This window comes from Acomys minous (assembly GCF_964271855.1).
Source record: "Acomys minous genome assembly, chromosome: 10".
Taxonomy (NCBI): domain Eukaryota; kingdom Metazoa; phylum Chordata; class Mammalia; order Rodentia; family Muridae; genus Acomys; species Acomys minous.
In genome coordinates this window covers 64,122,123-64,144,925 of record NC_140491.1, presented here as the reverse complement: position 1 = coordinate 64,144,925, position 22,803 = coordinate 64,122,123, and the positions used below count along the sequence as shown (strand labels likewise).

General features: G+C 46.3%; 1 protein-coding gene across 13 annotated transcripts in view; it reads right to left on the bottom strand.

Moving 5' to 3' along the window:
* Positions 1-987: 987 nt before the first annotated feature.
* The window catches only part of EHMT1 (euchromatic histone lysine methyltransferase 1), a 134,154-nt gene continuing 112,338 nt past the window's right edge, over positions 988-22,803 (bottom strand). For 8 of the 13 annotated variants that reach the window (XM_084798806.1, XM_084798821.1, XM_084798817.1 and 5 more), the window contains 9 exons: positions 19,328-19,482; positions 18,285-18,452; positions 17,955-18,099; positions 17,025-17,138; positions 15,851-15,966; positions 14,899-14,985; positions 14,348-14,426; positions 2,084-2,259; positions 988-1,903 (listed from right to left, as the gene is read on the bottom strand). In XM_084798806.1, the coding sequence (XP_084654932.1) occupies positions 1,723-1,903; positions 2,084-2,259; positions 14,348-14,426; positions 14,899-14,985; positions 15,851-15,966; positions 17,025-17,138; positions 17,955-18,099; positions 18,285-18,452; positions 19,328-19,482 (1,221 nt within the window). In that variant the 3' untranslated portion in view covers positions 988-1,722. The remainder of the gene's footprint in view (positions 1,904-2,083; positions 2,260-14,347; positions 14,427-14,898; positions 14,986-15,850; positions 15,967-17,024; positions 17,139-17,954; positions 18,100-18,284; positions 18,453-19,327; positions 19,483-22,803) is intronic. The other 5 variants (XM_084798807.1, XM_084798818.1, XM_084798820.1 and 2 more) reach the window with 1 other exon arrangement.

Sequence of the window (22,803 nt, the reverse complement as noted above, 5' to 3'; positions counted from 1 at the left end):
TGCAGGGGCCACAGACTGCAGTCCGGTCAAGGTACCCTGCTTGAGCATCTGTAAAGAGAGATGGTTGTCTTCCTACTAGAAAAGGCCTGAGTGACTCCATGCATTGGAAGACAAAGCCTTTGATCAATTTTTCAGTTTACAAGCTCTCTTGTAGTGAGCAAAGCCAGACCTCCCCGGAGCATGGAGGTGTTGGTTTGTCTAGGCTCCCTGTGGAAGAATGCGGCATCACTTGTCTGCAGGGAGGAGAGAAAGCTTTTCCCCTCCACACTCAGTGTGTCCCAACGATGACAGCCCCCATCCCCAACACACACATACCAAAGGGTGTGTGGCAGCAGCTCACTAGCTGGGTAGAAAGTCTACACTGCAGAAGTGTTCTCATTAGTTAGCAGGGGCTTCCAGGCCAAGAGACCTTGAGGCACGGGGACTCACCTGCTCCTTCAGAATGGTTCACATACTGAGCACATGGACAAACGTGGACACGGGGAGCCCTCCAGCCGTGGGTGTAGCTATGGACCTGGCTGAATTCCAGAAAGCCACATATTAGCCCCCACAGCGGAAGGGCTAGGGATTTGCAGAAACCAGGAGAAAGAATGTGTCATAATGAAAACTCCATTTAAAGTACTTTTTTTTTATTGATTTCATTGAAAACAGAACAAGAAATGGTCTGAGCCAAAAGACTGCTCTTAAAACTGTCAAAAACATTTTAACAGAAAAAAATAAACATGACTGCATTATGAATGTTTTAGTCACACAAAAAAACCGCACTGTCGCTGCACTAATTACAGTATTTAGAAAGGTATATGCCAAAAAAAAGTACGTGACCTGCCGGGCCATCACACAAAAGGTGATGGCAAATTTATTCAACTACAAGACTAACATCTTAAAAAAGTTTTTCCTGCACTTTATTCTAAAATCATTTTGTTCTCTTTTTACAGTTGATAGTTTATTTTCATGTGGTGAGTAGAAACCACACCAGATTCAGCACCGTTGTCTGTGTTTTGTGTTTTTATTCTTTGTTTGTCCTAATATTCAGTAATGGTAAAAAACAAATGAGTTTATTCATCATCATAGCATGTGGCTTAGAAATCAACAAAAGGTGCCTGCGTCAACGGAACTGGCTGGGGCCGGTACAGGGTCCACCTGTACATACCAACCTGCTTCCTCGCAAAGAAACACCAGTAAGAGGCTTGATATATAGGGCTAGATATAGGATTTCTTTAAAAAGCAAACCCACATTTCATCAAAATGAGTGGTGGGTCAGCCAAACTCTCCAAGGCTGTAAGAGAGCTAGTGTCCTCCAGTGGCACATGGGAGCTGGTGCCGGAAACACAGGCTGTGGGCAGCAGGTCTAACGGAGCAGCTTGTAGGTGACGGTGGCCTTGGTGAGAGTCTTACAGGAGCCTGACCAGACAGGATACAAACAAAACTGGCAGTGGAGCAAGGGCCTCAGAGACCAGAGGGAAAACGGGAAACACTGCAGCGACAGAGCCACCACCAGTAACTCACAAGTTATGCAACATGGAGTCCCAGGTCTCTGAGGTGCAGGACCAGAGGCATGCTCTGGCCTGAGCACTGGGCCAGCGGAATGAACGCCTCAGGCCCAGAACATTCCTGGGAGGTGTCCACACCTCCAGCTCCTCTTGGACATCATGTGCAGAGTTCCCTCCTCTAAATTGCAGTCACCAGAATCTGATTCTGAGAGTCCCACTGGCCCTTGGCAGTTCATAGGGGGTCAGCAGCAGCTGCAGAGCTGGTATCCGGAAGGCCATTCTCCTGAGCCTGCTGGGCTGCACTGGCTTGCCGCTGGGCCAGGGCTGCGCTTGAATGCCGACACTTGGGAGACCCACACCGGCAACTGAAAAACTTGCCCTTGACGTCCCAAAAGCGTTCCCCGTAGTCGAACCTGGGGGAGTAGAACTCAGCACTTCTGTATATAGGACACAGGTAACAGGTGGGATATCCCAAGTGCCCCTGAGCTGTCCCGTTAGGTCCAGAACCCCGCGTTGGAAGCACATGCATGGCTGGGAAGGCAAGGGCCACACCCACCCAGCCAGGGTCACACTGTGCCTGGGGTCATACATACCCCAGTTGCTCCCCAGCCTGGATCAGGCGGGTACTGAAGAAAGCGATCCTGGGAAAGCGAAGGTCCTGGTGTGACATGAATACTCGCACAGGCACGAGGTTGGGCTCGCAGTGGTGGTTTATGAACCGGCTGACATTCCCGTAGAACCGAGCGTCAATGCAGTACACTTCTCCATCCTTTAGAGTGAAAAGGAAAGGGTCCATGATAGGCTACAGCCAGTAATCACTCCAGGACATGAGTCCTAGCTCTAGAAAACAGCATGGTACTCTTGAAAATCTGGACCTGGGTTGTGGCTCTGCCAGGATTGAAGAACTTTCTTCTGTGGCCCACAGTGATAACTCAAGGATCACCAAAGCAGATTTTTTCATAGCCTGAGGGGAGCCACAGGCTAAGCTGCACTAAATCCTGCAGGGCCAGAGGTAGGACAATGCTAACCTAGGACACAGAGAATAACAGGGTTGTAAGTGTCCTTGTCCTACAACTGCCCAGATTCTATGGTGGTTTCTCAGCAGAGAGAGACTGTAGAATCAAGAGCTGCTGAGTAGGGTGTGCTAACTCTTGAGCCATTTGAGCAGCTGTCCCACAGAGATCCTGTGTGTGAGAGAAACTCTTGTGGTGTGATGAGTACTACCTGGCAAAGGAGGTCTTCGCTGCGGAGGGCAGGCCACACTGCTTGGCTTGACTGTTACACAGCGACAGTACATGAGGGAAGAGGATTAGAGAGGAAAGCCAGGTATGCTGGAATGAAGTGTGTGATGAAGTGTTTACAGGACCCAACTCTGTGAAGTATAAGGCCAAACAAGAACCTGCTGCAGATACCAGCGCACATCCATGTCAAAGGCAAAGGTCAAACCCAAACCAATATAGAAAAGCTTGGGTCTGAGGTGGGTATCTGACAACCTTCATCTTGTGACTCCAAGGCCTGCAGGAGACAGCAGTGATGATATGCACATGGATGTACTCCAGTACCATCTCCAAAGAACAGACCCTATGAGTGAATTCACAATCAACTACCCAGATCAAAGACAGAGCAACCCATGTCCTGCATCTGCCATAGACAGTAATCTGAGAGACTTGGATGTTAAGTTTTGAGACTCTACTTGTGTGGTGACAGCCTGGGAAGCCACAGGTAAACCTAGCACCGAAGAAAACAGCTCTCAACAGCTTCTGCACACGTAAAGGTACTCAGAGCTGTGGAGCTCACATGGGGGGGGGGGGGAATCCTTGGGCTTCTGGGGTGGGTGCCAAAGTCTAGTCACTGAAACTTCTGCGTGACCTAGTCCATATTGAAAGCAGACATCAAGCTGACTGGACGCAACAGACAGTTGGACAAAGATCAGAGCTGGGCTAATGTAAAACAAAAACAAAATAAAACAAACACAGAAAACAACATAACCACTTTTGGAGAAAAAGAATAAAACAGTTAACATTAAGAATACAAATGAGGGGCTGGAGAGATGGCTCAGAGGTTAAGAGCGCTGTCTTGCTCTTCTAGAGTTCCTGAGTTCAACTCCCAGCAACCACATGATGGCTCATAACCATCTGTAATGAGATCTGGTGCCCTCTTCTGGCGAGCAGGTATACTCGCCAGAACACTGTATACATAATAAATTAATAAATCTTTAAAAAAAAAAATACAAATGAGACAGACATGGTGGCACACACCTTTAATCCCAGTACTCAGGAAGCAGAAGCAGGCAGATCTCTGTTGAGTTCAAGGCCAGCCTGGTCTAAACAAAGTGTGTCCAGGACACAGAGAAACTCTGTCTCAAAAAACAAAACAAAACCTAACAAACAAAAATGCCAAAAGCAAATGAGCACCAGGTGTGGTAGTGCACATCTTTAATTCCAGAACTCAGGAGGCATAGGCAGGCTGATCTCTGAGTTTGAGGCCACACTGGTCTACAAAGTTCCAGGACAGCCAGTGTTACAAAGAGTAACCCTATCTTCAACCCTTCTCACCCCTGAAAAAACAAAGAAGCTGGGCTTAGGAAACAGTAGCAGGCAGATCTCTGTTGAGTTTAAAGTCGCCTGGTCTAAGTAGTAAGTTTCAGGACAGCCAAAGCTACATAGAACTGAGAATTTCGGTTTCTTTAAAAACCTAGTTATATTAGAAATATGTCTTTGCTTTAATCCCAGGTACGAGGTAAGAGGCTGCTTCACAACAGGTGATTGTGATGTGCCTCTTGGCATTAACAGGTGTGAGATTTTTGCTCACTGCAGACAGTTTAATTCTGGGGACTCTGCAGTGGGTATAAATGGCAGAACCCTGAGAGGTCTGTGGCTGCTGCTGTTGCTACTGGTTCATGTTGCTGTGTTTTCTATTGCTGGATTGCTAGATATTCTGATGAAGAAGACTGGACTTGCCCCTAGGAACCCAACAGCTCTGCTCAACAGGAAGTAGTTTTAAAGATGTCTATGTCCCTCTCCCCTCTAACCTTCTTTCTTGCCTACACAGTGCTAGGGGTTGGAAGGGATTGGGGTGGAGAAGGGCAGTAGATATAAGGACCCAAATAAAATAGCTAAAAACAAACAAAACACCTGCACAAACAAGTAAGATTAAAAAGTCAGCTGGCTCTAGTCCACGGCAGCCGAATGCCACACAGGCACACTTTACAGAAGCTGCTCATGCTCCACATAACATAACAGAGCAGAACTGCAGAGTGCAATCACTACAGAAGTGCAAAGTCTGGGCAAGGAAAAGAAGCTAAGTGCGAATCTAACGCAGATCTACCGGCTATTTATTTAGCCCTCCTCTGCAGAGGGGAGCAGGACACCACTGCACACGACGACTCATTCAGATGCCAGCTGTAAAAGTAGCAAAGATGAAACCAACCTCAACGTCCCCTAAAGGCTCAGAGACTGTGTGCTGATGGCCTCTGTACTATACTGGAAAGTGAGAAAGGAAGAGAAACTATACCACTTTCTGCATAAACACAGAAAAAATAAGCACCTTCACTCCTACAAATGGCTTCCTGTTCAGGAACAGGGGAACAGTACCAAGACTGAACTACCAATTTACCTTTAAAGTTCCTATTTGAAATCCTCATCCCACAGTGATAGAATCAATAGGGTCAGGAGATGGGGTGTCAGTGGGGTGGCTACAGCTGAGGGCAACACCTTTGTGCCATCAGTGCACTCATAAGAGACTGCAGTGAGCCAGGCCTCACAGGACAATGCAAAGGCCCTGGCCATGGGCCAAGAGGTGGCCTTCACCATCAGCACGAGGGCTGTGAGAACAGAGCAAGTGGGTGTCAGCATTTGTGACAGCAGCCAAAGAAGACTCCAATATCCAGTAATAGAATATGCAAGATTTTTAATATAGTTTCTACTTTTAGAACATACAAGCCTTTTGCATAATCGAAAGTCTGATAAAATGCTTGGGTAGCATGCATAAAATACTGAGTCCTATCTTCCAGCACACCAGTACAAGCAAAATTGATCAACCAAACCAAAACCAACTGACCAAACAAACAAAACCAGTCATTTTATTTTGGGTAGTTATGTTTAAGTTATGCTGAAGGTAAAGGCACCTGCCACCTGAATACATACAGTGGGAAGAAAGAACCAACATCTGCAAGTTGTCTTCTGACCTTCACACTCAAATTTCCAAATCTGAACTAACACATTAACATAACTGCATATCAAACTGGTAACACAACTGCACAGAAAGACAATTACAATACTTCAAGTGCTCAGGAGAATATTTCCTAAGGACCACATAGCTGCAGAAGAGCAGGACATACCCAGCAACTGTGCTATATAATATATGGTCCTACCGTCAGCAAGGTTGCTTTGATGCAGAGAAGGAAGAATCTATCTACAGGTCAGATGAGGCAGCTCTCAACCGCAGCATAGTGAACAACCTTTGGCCACATGTCTAACTATGACTCCATAGTTAAACACAAGTCTCAGCATGCTGGCTAGGTTTGGTGGTGCACACTTAACCCTATCCCTTAGAAGGCAGAGAAGGATGGATCTCTGTGAGCTCTGGGCCAGCCTGGTCTGCATAGTGAGTTCCAGGCCAGACAGGGCTACAGAGTGAGACCTTGTCTTAGCAAAACAAAACTAACAAAACATGGGGTGGGGGTGGGGGTAGGGGGAGGCACAAAGGAGGATGACAGGTTTATTCAGTGGATAAGAACACTGGCTGTTGTTTTATGGACCCTGGTTGATTCCCAGCGCCCAAGTGGCAGTTCACAACCAAAAGCAACTCTAGTTCCAAGGGATCTGGTGCACTCTTCTGATCTCCAAGGGTACCAGGTACACCCACAGTGCACAGAAATACAATACATACAGGCAAAACCCATACATATAAAATAATGAATGAATATCTTGGCAGAAGATTTTGTTCTATGAAATCCATTCTCACAAATGACACAAAGGTCTTAAAAACTGAGATTGCACTATGAGGCTAGGGTAAACACAGGAACCTAATGATGCCAGGAAACAGAAAGACAGGTTGGAGACAAGTGATCTGTGAGCCCCAAAAGAAGAGCAATGTGCACATTAAAGACAGCTGAACTAGTCTGTAACCCCAGCATGAGGGAGTTAGATGCAGGTAGATCGCTATGAGTTCGAGGCCAGCCTGGTCTACAAAGCGAGCCTATGATAGCCAAGGCTACACAGAGAAACCTTGTCTTGAAACGAACAAGAGAAAGAGAGAGAGAGCTGTAACTGATCAAAACATACTGCATTACTGCATTTTAAAAAAGAGACAGACAGACAGACAAACATTCAAAACAAAAGGGTGATGGGTACACACCTATAATCCTAGCACTTGAGAGGCAGAGGCAGGAGGATGACCAGTAGCTCAAGACCATCCTAATCTAGATAGTAAAATCCTATCTCGAAACACACAAAAAGGAAAAAAACTGAAACAAGTTTCCTTCACATCTGGAAAATTTTCACCTCTGCTTCATTCTAGAAATGGGCAAACACATGGACCAGACAGAGTTTCTGCCTTCTTCCAAGAAAGAGAGATGGATGGATACAGGTAGGGAACCACTTTCCTTAAAAAATAAATAAAGAAATAAATAACAACAACACAAATCTGAGATGTGGAGATGGCTCAGTCAGTAAAATGTCAGCCACAGTGAGAATTTTAATTTAAGTCCCTATCACCCATGTGAAAACATAGAGCTGTGCCACTGTGTCAATAAGCTCTGTCTAGTCAAGAATTGTGATGGGAAGTAAGACAGGCACCTCATACCAACGTTTGGCCTCCCCACACACATGCGTGTGCATCCCCCTGACCCCAAACACAGCCCAAAGTAAAAATTTCCTTAAATGAATGTGAATAACAAAACAGAAGTTCCTAGTGGTACAAAATTGCCAGGTAAGAAGGGAGCAGCCAAGGCTCAAAACTACCACAAAGTTCCTTCAAGAACTGAGTCTTTAGTGCCATGAGCACGGGTGTCACTGGACCTCAGGAAACAAGTATAGTAACATCTGGGAACAGACATGTCCAAATGGTGGAACTTCTGCAGGGCAGTGACTGGTGTCTTCAGCAGATGAGGTGCCAAGTCCTTGGGAATGCTGCTCTCCCTGGATGCAGCAAGTGTGAGCTCAGCCCTGACTGGCTCTGGGAACCTGCTCAATGCAAAGGTACTTAGGAACTTGAGATAGGCATGAGAAAGCTGGTGCCATAAAACTACTACCTTGTGTAGATTGGGTGTGATTACAACGCCACAGTTGTTTATGAAAATGGCATTACACAAAGATACACATTGGTCGAATGGAGTGAGGTATTTTGGGAAAGAAAAGAAAGAAGTTAAGCAAGACCATGCTAAATCTGGTGGTCGCATGGGCCCCTACCTCTGGTCATCTTTACTCTTCTTCAGGTCAGCACATTCCATAGCACATATCAAAAAAGTGGGTGCTATAACTGTGGGAAACAAAATCCCCCCAAGAAATGGCAGCCAGTAAATGCTTTTTCTTCTTTTCCCTTGTCTGTCCTTTCTTTTATCTAGATGAAAGACTTCTTTTAAACTGGAAATGGGGGGGAGGGGCAGGGTACGGGGCTGGAGAGATGGCTCAGAGGTTAAGAGTGTCGCCTGCTTGTCCAGAGGTCCTGAGTTCAATTCCCAGCAACCACCTGGTGGCTCACAAACCATCTATAATGAGATCTGGTGCCCTCTTCTGCAGATAAAGCACTCATATACAATAAATAAATAAACCTTTAAAAAATAAAATAAAATAAATCGGAAGAGGGCAGCAGAGTAAAGGCCAGGAATACCTGTGTAAGGACAGTAATATCGTAGGTAGGAGCAAAACTTCTACAATACGAACTAGGAGAAATGAAAGAAGAATAAAGTAGGCCTAACGGGGACAGAAAGGCTATGCTTGCTCAGCAGCAAGAGAATCTGGCTATTTCCAAGCAGCCGTGTTGTAGCAGACCCACAGGGGCTAGTGCCCCTTTACTGCTGCACAGAGCCAGTTTTGTTCACTGGAGTTTCACAGTACCTAATAGAGCACAAAGCATCCACATCAGCCCAGAGGGGAGGCAGTGTCTCAAGGACCCAGAGAGGCTGGCTAGGAGCCTGCATGCCTTTGGCGCTAGGCAGGACTCCAGAGGCTATTATTATCATCAAGAGATATTTCTGTCCGGAACTATAAGCCTAGACATGACTAGTGCCATATTTTAAAATGATCCTTCCACTCGGAAAAGCTTGTAACTGTGGTCACCCCTCATAAGCACACTGTCATTGCTCTAAGAAAGAGCCTCAGCAAGACCCAGAGAACTGCTGCAATTGTCAAGTGTATACTCACCGACCCAGAACCCTCAGAGGCTACCCCAGCTTGGAGAGCCACCGATGGGCTTCTCAAAGGAGTTGTTCTCCATGCCTGGATTCCTTATTGCAAACTGAAGGATGAGGCCACTGAAACATGTCTGGTCACTAAGCAAAACTCAGCTCAGAAACTCAGAGGCCACAGCACGAGCTATAGGACTCAGGGATGAAGGGCTCTGTCCTTGGAACAAGCAGTTTTCTCTCCCTAACTCTGGCTCCAGCACACCAACTTGATGCCACTGCTGTTAATGCCCATCTTTTCCAGAACAGGGTAGTGTGAGCTGCCATACCTCCTTTGCATAGGACTCATCCAGCCCATGTCTCCTGCTCGGAGCCTGTAGGAGTCCTCAGGGGATTGCTGACTCCTTCTTACATATGTACAGTTTGTCCTGAGGTTCTCTGATAAGGACACATAGACCTCAGCATGACCACAGGACATAGCACACTTGAAGGGACATCAGGAATCCTGTGCCCAGGGATCTGAACAGGCAAAAATAAATAAATAAATGTTGGTAGGTTCTGGTGAGGGGACAGTACACGTGGCAGCGCACAGGGTGCTAAGGTGGACACATTCTGGGGTTTGGTCTGAGTAGATCTCAGAAACAGAAGGCATTGGTATACTCACAACTTTTATGTCCTCTGAATGAACAAGAACCACGGACACAGTAGTCTTTAAGATAAGAAATGCGAGTAGAGAGGCTCAGAGGTTAAGAGCACTGGCTGCTCTTCCAGAGGTCCTGAGTTCAATTCCCAGCAACCGCATGGTGGCTCACAACCATCTATAATGTGATCTGATACATAATATAATCAATCTTTTAAATATTTAAAAAAGAAAAAAGATAAGAAATGTAATGGCAGGGGCTGATAAAGATGGTCACACACAGCAAGTGATGAAAGGAACATGGAAAAGGCTGGTACTCTGTCTGCTTCCAGGGGCTAAAAAAAAGTCCTGGTCACTGGCCTCATCCTATAGCCAAGGAATGAAGGGGATGACCCTGCTAGGAAATTGTGACAACGTGTGAGCACTCACAAGACTCCTGCACCCGCATGCCCTGATGGGGAAGGTCCAATGTTTCCCCTCTAAGCATGTACTAAAGGGACAGAAGGCAAAAATTACACACCTGGAAAGGGCAAATGAAACTATCATTATTCATATAGCACATACTTGCTTATGCAACAAATCCTAACCAGTAGCTCATTAATATAAAAAAAAGTACTACCCACAATCAGTTGAGAAATAAAGCTATAGGCAATACTGCTTTAACATCCATGTGTAAGACCTATTTACTGAACAGTGAGGTTCTGTAGAAAGGGAAGTTAAAGACCTAGAGTCTGGACACCTGTAGTTGCGTGTCACATGCCTGAGCAAACAGGACTCAGTGTACCGCCCAGCCAAGACTCCAGAGCTGCAGATAGGCAGGCACGCCCACTGACTGTCAGGGTCACCTGGGAACCCAAAGTTCCAAGCACTAACAAAACCATGAAAAGAACAGTCTGAGGACTAATAGTCACGTAGGTGGCAATGGCCACAGGTGAACTCTGTCACCAAGAGGAAGGCACCGGTGTGAGAGTCAGAAATCAAACAGGGAACAAAACATGTTCCAGACATAGACAGGAGCATGTAAGTGAGAACCAATTCCTGTCTGACAGTGCCTGGGTGACTACAAATTCTCACAGATAGAAACAAGCCCAGCCCTCTCCTCAGACCACTCACCAAGGTTGACTCAAAGCAGGAACAGATCCAAACACAGTTTCTATAGAAAGACATGGTAGGAAAGCTTTATGATCTTAGGGAAGACAGAGGCTCAAGGCAGAGTGGATTCAACATTCAAAACATCTGGCTGGAGAATGCTTAGCAATTAAGAGTTGCTGGTTGTTCTTTCAAAGGGCGCAGGATTGGTTCCCAGCATCCACATGGTGGCTTACAACTATCTGTGACTTCAGTTTCATGGGCTCTGAGGCCCTCTTCCGGCCTCTGTGAGCACTAGGCACAGATATGACGAACATACATACACACAGACAAAATATATCATATACATAAAAAAAAAGTAAAACAAAAGCTTTTTTAAAAAGAAAAAATCTGGCAGGAACTACGGAGATGGCTCAGTAGGTAAGAGCATGTTGTGCATGTGCAGAGCACCAGTGCCCAAGGAAAAACTGATGTGGCCGTGCACAGCCACAATCCTGGACCTGCGAGAAAGACCTCAGGGATCTGCTGGCCAGCAAGCCTAGCCAATCAGTGAGCTACATTTCAGCAAAAGACTGTCTAATAGCGTAAGGCAGGACAAACATGGTGGAATACACCTTTAATCTCAGCACTCAGGTAGCACAGGGAAGCAGATCTCCATGAGTCTGAGGGCACCTGGTTTACATACCAAGTCTAGGCTAGTCAGGGCTATTAAGTGAGACTGTATTGGAGGCCAGTACAGTTGACAACGTGAGTTCTAGGACCCCCAGGGCTGTTAAACAAGGAACCCTGCCACCGCCCACTGCTGCTGCTATTGCTGCTACTACTACCAATAACAACAATAAATAAAGCAGCAACACAAATCCACAAAAGATATAAGGATGTCTAAGAGACACACACAAAAGAAGTTACTCAATATTATTAACCATCAAGAAAATGTGAATTAAAATTATAGTGCATAAATCAAGCATGGTGGCCCGTGCTTGGGATCTTGGGAAATAGAGGCAGGAAAAGAAGTTTAATACAACTTTGGCCTACGTAGAGACGACCAAAACTGACATCTACATGGTTAGATGTATGTGCACACGGACAGATCAAAAGATACACAACAATGTCTGGAGCCAACACAGTGCTATTACCTGTAACTTAAGCACTTTGGAAGCTGAGGCAGGAAGATAAAACACTACAAGTTTGAGACAAGCCTGGTCTACATGCCAAGTTCCAGACCAGGACTACACAGTGAGACCTATCTCAAAAACAAAAACAAAAGTAAAAAATAAATATACTTAGAACATGTGGGTACATATAAAACCTTTTACAATAAAATAGTGCTGGGCCAGTGAGATCACTCTGTGGATAGAGACACTTGTTGCCAAGCCTGACAACATGAGCTTGATCCCCTGACCCACAGGGTTAAAGAAGAAAACTGACTCCTGCAAACTGTACGCACACACGTGCATGCACACAAACCACACAACACAACTAATACACTTTTTATTTATTTATTTATTTTTCGGTTTTTCGAGACAGGGTCTCTCTATGTAGCCTTGGCCATCCTGGACTCACTTTGTAGACCAGGCTGGCCTCGAACTCACAGCGATCCGCCTACCTCTGCCTCCCGAGTGCTGGGATTAAAGGCGTGCGCCACCACGCCCGGCTTCTAATACACTTTTTAAAAAGCATCTTCTTTGTTCTTGTTAGGAATGTGAAATGGTGAAACCTCTTTGGAAAACTAGTAGTTTTAAAATACACATCTTTAGCCATGTTATAGCTTGTATCAAACAATACAGTAAAGATCACCACTGCCATAGGTGACTGCCGTCCATCAGTGCAGTATTCCTCAGATCCCTGCAGGAGGTTCTGAAGAACTTGCCCTGCTGATTTTGAAACTGTCCCCAAGGAAAAAAGGCAAGAACTACAGCAACTGAGACTCAGAGGAGGAAAGCCAGGCATTGAGGACACTTGTGAAGAAACATGAGAGCCAATATGGGAAACCAATTCAATCCACTGACCCTAGTCTGTGCATCCCCAAACTGGTGGTTCATGCCTTTAATCCCAGCCCTTGAGAAGCAGAGGCAAACAGATCTCTGAGTTCCATCGAGTCCAGACTGGTTTACAGAGAGAGTTCCAGGACAGCTAGGGTTACACAGAAAAACCCTGTCCAAAAAAAGGAAAGAAAGAGAACACACACACCCCCCAAAAATATCTCTCATTAAAACAGGTGTGGTGGCACATGTCTGTAATCCCAGCACTTGGGAGGAAGAGGCAAGTGGATCTCTGTGAGTTCCAGGCCAGGCTAGTCTACAAAGTGAGTCCAGGACAGCCAGGTCTACACAGAGAAACCCTGTCTCAAAAAGAAAGGGAAGATAAATCTCACTGAAGAAGGAAGGAGAAACCTGCAATACCCAGAAAGGATGACATGCATACAGGACATGTATTCACACCTGCAACTGCGGAGCTCTCATAATCACCACTGCATGGTTTGCATGCACAAACACGTAGTAAGATAAAACCTACCAGAACCCAGATATTGACATGGTTGTCATACTCTTAAGCTTGAGAAACGTTTGTTTTTTATGTGTTTGTGTGGTGGTAGTGGTGGTGGGGGAGGTGTTGTAATGTATTCCAGGCTGGCCTGGACTAGACTGAGGCCAAGAGAACAAGGACAAGAGCTGAACTTTCGGTTTCATAGACTCTACCTCTAGCATGTACCATCACACTGGGTTTTGTGGTTGGTTTGTTTGGTTGTCCGTCCTGCCCTCCCCCCATGTGTACGGGGTGTTTCACCTGCATACATGTGTCTGCCTCATGTGAGTCCCTGGAGCAAATGGATTCCCCTGGGACTAGAGTTATAATTGTGAGTTGCCATATGGGTGTGGGAATTGAAGCCAGGCTTCTGGAACATCAGGCAGTGCTCTTAACTGCTACACTGTCTTCCCAGTCCCCACAGCTGTTTTTAACAAAAATCTTGCTTCACAAATGCTAACTTCTTAGGCAACTTCAAGAATCAGAGCCTGGGGTCAGGGTGGCCCTGTTCTCTCTGGTAACACTGATTCCATAATTGGTGGCTACAGTTAAGAGATTAGAACACCTTTATTCCCTTACCCACTAGCACAGACTGTGAGCTTTAGGAAGTATTTACTTACTATTTACTTATTTTAAACAGGGTCCCACAACTTAGCCCTGACTGCTTCAAGCTCACAAGGCCCTGCCTCTCTGCTCCCATGTACTAAGATTAAAGCTGGCTGCTGCCACACCCAATTTTAAAGAGCAACTCTTGAATTCAGAAACAGTCATGGGCTGAGGTGGTCTTAACCACCTTTTGACTGTCCCAGAAACCACTGGAAACCAGATTCCTGAAGCCGAGCAAGTCTAGGCCTCTTTTCTCTCCTGATCCAGAACATTAGTTCCCTGAGGTCAACAGCCGGCGCTTCCGGGTCTCCTGCTGCTTCCTGTGCAGCTCCATGAGCTGCTTCTCCTGCTCAGGCTCAGGGAAGCAGCCTGGGTGGGGCGGAGCCACAGTGAGGTGTCCCATGCAGCTACTTTCTTGAAGTAGCTGGCCTGCACGACGACTTCCTAAGTCAGGTGCCTGAGCCCAGAACTATGTGGTAAACTTAACAGACCTGTAATGAGCCTATGCCCACTGACAGCAGCGTGCTCATCAGCCTGAGTCCAGAGCTAGCTTCCCTATGTCAGCCACTTTCCAGAGTCCGCCAAAACAAACTGTCCATGTTTTACATTTTGCAATCATTTGTCCATATGCTTTGGCCCTTCACAACACATTACCTTATTGTCAAGATCAAAGAGGTAGGAGTCCTCTTCTCGAACATCAGCTTCAGAGTCCGAAATCAGCTCGCCTACATACCTGCAGAGAGAAAAGGGAAGGCCTCTCTCACTTCTGTGTCCCCAGACGAGGAACAGTCCCAGAGAAGGATGCACACGCAGGACTCTCTGGAAAAGCTGAGTGGGCTAGGCTGGGATGTGGATCTGGCCCCTTGTGTCTACAGTGCAAGGTGAGGATCAAGGATGGCCTACCAAAGATACTAGTGCTGTGCAGGGTTCTGAAGCTAACATCTTTAGCGAATGACTAAAGTAGAAAACCTGAGCACAAGCCTAGGGCTGGCAGCACAAGCCTGGCATCTAGAGCCTGTGGGCTGCTGCATGAAGAACTGGTGCATCAATAATACCTCCACTGCCCTGTACCCCACTTCTGCATTACAGTGAATCGTATGCTCCCGGGGGCATGTTAGAACACAAACATGCACGAGGAATCACAGAAATGAAAACAAACAAAAAACACAATTGACAGAGCTGTGGGACTCTGGGAACCCACTTACTCGCAGACAAAGGTGCCCAGTGGGATATCCTGGAGGGAGCGCACACCCCAGCCCATGTCCTGTGTCCGATAAAGCTGCAGCCTTGCCCTGGAAAACAGGTAGAGGGGAAGTGGACATGTATTTGCTGGTCAGCAAACCAGCTGTATCCATTCTGAAGTGAGTGAGATATGCAAATAGAGAAAAATTATGCATGTTCCAAGTCAAGGAATATTACAACTCTGCAGGTGACAGAGAGCAACTCCAGTACTTGGCAGACACAGCACCACGCACTGAAAGCTGGGAGCCCAGGACTCAGACGTTCGAAGCACGAAGTGTACCAGCCTTGCTTTCCTCAACTGTAGCTGGCCGAATCCAAAAAGCACCAGACTAAAGGTATTCACTCCACAAAACCGCTTCCTCTAGAACCTGGACTGCTGCCATTCTATTACTCAAGGAGTGTGCCAGCAACAAGCAGCCAGGCAGTCTCCTATAGGTTGGGTGTGCGGCGTGCTCTAGGTAGACCATGAAGTCACCGGCTCTTCAAGGCACTCTCAGATCGTGCCCATCCATTGGCTCATTTGTAAATACGGTGAAGAGGCACAGGCAGAAAAGTACATGTACTCTGTCCTTGGTGCACTATGAATGGACCATAGCTACCAATACTTACATACCTGATTCTGGCTGTGACACAGGAGGCACCGGACAAAGGGGGCGCCAAGCACCAAGAAGGAACACAATAGTCTGAGAAAAGCCATCAAACACCACCAATCTCAATGTTGGTTGGCTTTTTCTAACATTGAATAGAAAAGATTCAAGCACTAAAACCAAATGAAACAAGCCTACTCATATCTAGGCCAGCCTAACGTGGCTGGATGTTTATACACAAACACATGCCTTCCCCCATGACATTGGTTTTACCCACAAATATACACGCTTCTGGCCTAGTGTGACCCAAGGCAACTATATCCCTCACCTGAGACCATTTTGCACCACACGATTGCGGCAGTTCCTCCAGCATGAGCAGGCATGATTGCACTCGAAGATCAAGGGTGGTTCTGCCATGTTAAACTCAGGCAGAAGCCGGCCATCCTGTTAAGAGATGGCCACAAGGGGCAGCAGATGTCAGCCAGCATTCATTTTACAAAGTGCCCACCCTAGCTTCAAATACACACGAACACAATGGTTTATGGATAGACTTTAACAGCTGGGGGACTAACAGGGTTGTGCTCCACATCTGTAGTTTGAATGGCAACTTCGCTGGGTATGAGACAGGTTTGAGGGCCTCTTGGGAAATCACCTTCAGTTCCTGTCAGGTTATGCTGTTCTCCCACCCCTCCTGCCCTGCCCTGTCTCAAGTAGACGGCAGCTTCTGGCTGCTCCTGGAGAACCCAGACACACACCCTCCCTTTCTTCAACAAGTCCATCCACAGGTGACACTAGGACCATACCTGAGACTTTAGGTTATCTTCTGCGTAACTAGGACTTTGATCAGGATGCTCCTAACTGCTAAGCCCCAGCATAGGCCATATTCCGGTCCTAACTGACACCGGCCAGGCCACGCTCAGCCCAAGCGCAGCTCTTATTTGTGCTGTCCTCTCATTCAGATGACAAGTGCTCCAATCTCCTTTGCACTGCTTTCTCTTCACTAAGAACATCCCAGCATCCATGACCTCTGAACTGAAATGAAGAATACGCACCTGCTCTCCCTGCTCACTCTGTCCCTGAGCTACATCCTGGGCCCCAAGCTCTGCCGTCCCGCACCCTCCCACTAGCACTGCCAGTTACCTGAAACCCTACGACCCTCACCTCAGGCCGCTGTATCTAGTAATACTCCATACAGCCCAGGCCCTGGCCCAGTCTTTCTACTAAGCAACTCTTTAGACAACCTTATGTCAGGCCTATGGCAGGGCTCCCCAGACAAAAGCAACAAAGAAGTTTCCTCCTATGGCTATGCCAGGCAGTGAAAAAGGACATGGGCTCCAGCCCCAGGACTCTGTGAACCTACACCTTAGCCCCACAGTCTGCTTGGAATAGCCCCGTATGGTCAGCCTCTCACCTCCTCCTACTTGTTTTCCATAACCAGCTCACCGCAACTGTCCCAAAGTCACTAGGACACATGCTCACAGACTCACTTTCACAGAACTTACCACGTAAGCACATGTGCAGCAAATGTGCTTCCTCACCTTATCATACCAACAGCGCATGCTGAGCTGGCCACACATGCAGGTGCTGGAAGAGCAGTCATCTACGCACACGCAGTACTGAGAACAAAGTGCACAGAGTGCACAGCACGTCAGACACATAGCACATTCCTGCTACCCTAACCCCTCCCTCCTTAGCATCCCCACCAACTGCCTTTAACTTGCCATAGGCTCTCTTAGGAGACACACTGAGGGAAGCGCACCATGTTGGAGGGAGCCGGTGGGAGTTTAGATGGGTACAGCCTACAGGGAGTCAAAACACCTACTGTACTCAAAGCCACACAGTTTTGGGTTTTTTTGTTGTTTTCAAGACAGGGTCTCTCTGTGTAACCTTGGCTGTCCTGGACTCACTTTGTAGATCAGGCTGGCCTTGAACTCACAGAGATCCTCCTGAGTGCTGGGATTAAAGGCGTGCACCACCATGCCCACCAACTCCTCAGTTTGGAAGAAGACAACTCACAATCGAGCTAAGGCTTCTACAGATCATCTTGTGAGAACTAGGGGATTCTGATAAGCACAGCCATAAGAAAAATCCTTTTAAAGTCTGATTTTAGCCAAGAAAAAGTAAAAAAGGTAGGAAAGTTGTTTGTTGGGTTGCAGCTGCCAGGATGCAAGAGCATGCAGTGGTCACTTCTTAGACCTGCATGGACCCTCTTGCTCATGACTCAAGAATGGAGCAATAACACTGATCAGTTTTTAAAGGATGAAAGGAGAACCAGTGTCCTGCCTGACTGGAGATCTTTCTTCCACCTCTTTCCTGGGAGACAAGATCAGAGAGAACAGGATCTCCTGGGAAGCTTCCACAGGCCTTCTTCCAGAATGGTCTAAGTCCTAGGACCCAGTTCTAGGGACTCGCCACCCTTTCTTCCCACCAACCTGCAAATGAGTGATGTTCCTGTCAATGTTCATGGGGGACGTCACGCAGTTCTGGGAGACATACTTATAGTTGGTGGGACATAGCTCACTATCCACAGCATTGACACAGGGGATGGGAATGCGTTCATACCCTCGAGCAATGTCTCTGCACAGGAAAAGGGAGATGTTACTTGTGCATTTCAGATTCTGCCCTATGAGAGACACAGCTGCCAACCAGTACCCACGCGAGGCTGGATCCTGGGGGCTGGACTTCAGAAGTGCTGCTCCAATCTCTTCCAGCCCACCTGTAAACGGTTTGCGAGAATCATCTCAGTCTTAGCATCTTCTCACCTGCTCACTGTCTTCTCAACAGCAACTGGCTTGTCGGGGGCTGAGTCCCGCAGTGCTTTGCTCATCTGTAGTGCACTCCACACCTGGGAATTGAGACTTGCACATTGCAAGGGAGTCTCTCCTTCCTTGTTTTTCAAAGTAACATCTGAATCCCGAGAAAGAAAGAGGCTAAAAGGGAAAATGTAAGGCAACTAAACTTCCAGATCTGAATTTAGAAGAGACACAGTTAATATCCCTAAAATGACTGGCTATCTGTCATGTAGCATCCAGCTTGCTAGTTCAGTGACTCTGGAACAAGCCACGCCTCCCCAGAGGCACATCTGATTCCCCCAATACTTACAACGAGGCATCGGGTTTCTCACCTGAACATGTGTGTGCATTAGCTAGGAATGTTTCATTTTTCTTAGAATTTGTTCTCAATTTGCCTTCCAGGGTAAAGGGAAATGATATGGAGACAAGGGTTTGGGGTGTGCAAAAGGGCAGCACGGCACATCTGCCTGATGAAGGTAACGATGGGTTGCCATAACTGGCCTAGAGAGTTGCAAGGGCCACAAAGCCACTTCATCTCTCAGGTGAAGGAAAAGAGCTGCCTGCTCATGAAAGCCATCACTGGCTTCCTTCTCCTTCCAAAGGAATGTGGCAGAGATGCTACACCACAAAGACCACTGGTGGTAGGCAGAAGAACTATAAAAAGGCCTTCTGTTTAAAAAGACCCTAGCCAGCCAGCATTTCTACCCAAGAGGGAAGTACAAATAGTACCCAGTTTTCCTGGAACCTGTGAGTCAAATTGTTCCCACACTATTGGGTCTGAGACTTTGTCAAAATTCAACTAAGAATTTGGGTGGGCTTCTTTTTGTTTGTTTCTATTTTCTTTGACAACTCTGAGCCCAGAGGGCACCATAACTAGTCTGAGATGTCAATTGGGAAAGACATTTCTCCACCCATGTTGCATCCGTTCTAGGTAAGAACGTGGACGCAGCCACTTAGCAAGCACTCTGAGGAGCCTGGCAGCAGGAGCCACACTGGCATCGGGCCGCACTCACACAACACAGTCGTAGCGATTCTCCCTGGCTGCAATGTGCAGGGGCGAGTCTCCGTGGATATTCACGGCATGCAGGTCACACTTGGCAGCCAGAAGTATTTCAGCTATGTCCACACAGCCTGAAAACGCTGCCCAGTGCAGGCAAATGTTCTCCTCCTGCACAGAGAGAAAATTGAGAGCCCAGTGAAGATGGTTTCTGGCTGAGAACACAATGCTGGGATCAGGCAGAAACTGCTTTTGTACTTGCGTTACAGCTGTTACTCCTGGCACAGGTTACACTGGAGAAGGGTAGCTTCACTGACAACAAAATTCCTACCTAAACTGAAGCATTTATTTATTTTGTTTTTCATTATAGAAATAATATAATTACCTGGGAAGTATTACATATGGAGAGATGGTCAATGGTTAAGGCCACTTGCTTCTCTTGCAAAAGACCAGGAGACCTGAGTTCGGTTCCCAGCACGCATATTGGATAGCTTACCTATAACTCCAGTTCCAGGGAATCCAAAACACACACACACACACACACACACACACACACACACACACACACACACACACACACCAAAACAAAAACCAACAAACAACAACAACAAAAACTAAGGGGAAAAAGTAATAGAACTACGTATTTTGAAAACAGAATTGAAATTCAGAATTGTACCAACTTGAATGGGATTGTTAAAACCTAACAAGTAATAAACTCTTCTTTTTTTGTTTTGTTTTGTTTCTCGAGACAGGGTTTTCTCTGTAGCCTTGTCTGTCCTGGACTCCCTTTGTAGACCAGGCTGGCCTGGAACTCAGAGATCCTCCTGCCCCTGCCTCTGCCTCTGAAGTGATGGAATTATAGGCATGAGCCACCGCAACTGGCTTACTGTTTTTAAAAGCAAAAGCATTTAATGACCTAAGTTTGATCCCCAAAACTCACATAAAGGTCAAGAAAAGTAAGAAAATATTGACAATTGATGATTTCTAGAGATGAGTCACTTTTATTAAGGATACGGCCCCTGGTAAGGCATCCACAAATCACAAGACAGTGATGGCAGCACAACTGAAATTGGTAGGTTATTTTTTTAAAAATTGAGGACATTAAGTTGGAAAGAAGTAAAGAGGTAAGAAGTGAACCTGGAGAAGTCAGGTAGTCAATATAATCAAATTGAGAATTTTATGACATTCTCAAAAATAAAATATTAATTTTTTTCAAAAGGCAGGAGCTGAAGAGATGCCTCAACGGCTAAGAGCACTATGTTGCTTTATCAGGAGGACTGGAGTTTGGCTCCTATCACCCACAGAGCAAGCAAGGCATCTATAAATGACTGAAGGTCCAGCTCTGACCACACACACTTTTAAGAACTCATGGAATAATACTTACTATATTCTCATGTCAGGACACAATGGCAGCAAGCCCCTGTCGACCTATACTCCCATCCCTCTGAGGGCTCATCTCAACTGGGCCTGCAACTACAGCCTACACATTAGAAAGCCTTAGAGGTTTTCCTTCCATTGAATGGGCAGCTCACTGCATAATTTAGTGCTTTAATTTATTGAGTGCTTCTGGTTTCTCCTCTGGACTGCAACACTGATGAGTTGTGTTTTTTTTTTTAAGTTGAAATCTATATACATTTTTAAAAGATTTATTTATTTATTATGTATACAGCATTTTGCCTGCAGGCCTGAAGAGAGCACCAGATATCATTATAGATGGTTGTCAGCCAACATGTTGCTGGGAATTGAACTCATAACCTTTGGAAGAGCAGTCAGTGCTCTTAACCTTCTGAGCCATCTCTCCAGCCCCTAATGAGTATTCTTATCCTTTCCTTCCCCTCTCCTTCTTTTTCTCGAGGCTGATTATTTCTCAAGGCTCAGCCCTTGGAGGTACAGTTCCTGGCTACAGATACAGAAAGGTTGGCTTGAAGTGGCTTCCCCTCTAAGAGCAGCTCACTGTGGCTTCCTTCCCCTTAGGAACACAGCCACAGACATAAGTCTAGCCTGACCACCTCAGCTCCTGGAGAGCCCTTGCCATGAAAGCCATGCCCTGCGGGATCACATCCATCTGTGACACTCTGGTGCTCTTGGACAGCTGGACAGGCCCCCTTTCAATGCCCACATGGTAGTTAGGGTGAGGGCTTTTCACTTCAGTGAACACTCGAAAACATAAAAACAGAAAGAAGCAGACAGAGTGCATTGTCCATCAGCCTCGCCCCCAACTGCCCCAAGCACATAGATTTCTGAAGTAAACACTAAAAGCAAACTCCGTCAAAACCCTAGAATTCTTTTCTGGTTGCCATCCTCAGGCGTTTTTGACCCTCTGATTTTAAATGGTTACAGCCCCCACACATCTGAAAGCTCAAACAAAGTCCTCTCTCCTTAGGGCCTTTTTCTTGTCAGATGATCTGTGTCTTTTGGTCAGAATTACGCTGTTTTTACATTCTAAGATCCTATTCTTAAGAGACTGCTTACTCCACAGAGCCACAATGCTGCCCTGTACTGCAGAGCTGTTTCACTTCCACAGTGAGCATGGCACTTTCTGCTTCCTCGAACCAGACTGAACATCCTCTCCCACCAGTAAACATTTGAAGGAGAACACTATAAAGTCATGGTTACCGAGTCTACATGGGCAACAGAGGAGACAAGTAAGTTGCTACTCAGTAAACACCAGAGGACCATGGAGCTGCAACAGTCTGTTGAAAATGGGTTCCCACAAAGGGACAACAGCGGACCTGGGAGAAAATGCCCAAAGAGCTCAGCTGGGGGGATGGGGTACACACCATCAGTCTGCAGACTATAGGTAGGACCCACTTTGGCAGTTATCATCCTGCACTGAGAGCTGCTGTAGGCTCACTAGACCAGACTAGAGAACAAAGTACAACATAATGAGACCAATATCACATCAACGACTGCCACAATCAGAAAACAAGAGCACTGACAGCAAAGTGTAAGTTAGCAGCACACTGACATCTGGCTTTAAGCCTGGCACACAGACAGGAGGTAAAATGGACCACTGGCAAATCAGAACTGGTATGGCCATTAAGCACCTGGTATAACTGAATCTCACACACTCAGAAGGTAAGCAGAGATGTAGAAGTTACAGACAAAAGCCCCTCCACTGCCTTCCCATCAACACCCAGTAAAGAAGAAAATCCACAGAACTTTCTGAGCTGAAAACCATGTCTAAGGTAAAAGCAATGAAAAAGAACAGTATATTAGCGGATACAATAAAGCCGGTTAAACCAAAAATGAGGGTAGAAAGCCAGTTTCTAGAAACTAACAAGACCATCCAAGACTACCAGGACAGTTCTTATAGTCTAAATTTAAATCACAGATCTAAGAAATCCAATCAATCTACACATACACAGAGATAACAAGACAAAGGCACATCCCAAAGTCTTCACACAGCTTGAAGGAAAAGCCTACATTACACAGAAAAACACAACGAAAAGGTACAACAGCTTCCAACACATCTTGGTAGCAACACTAGGA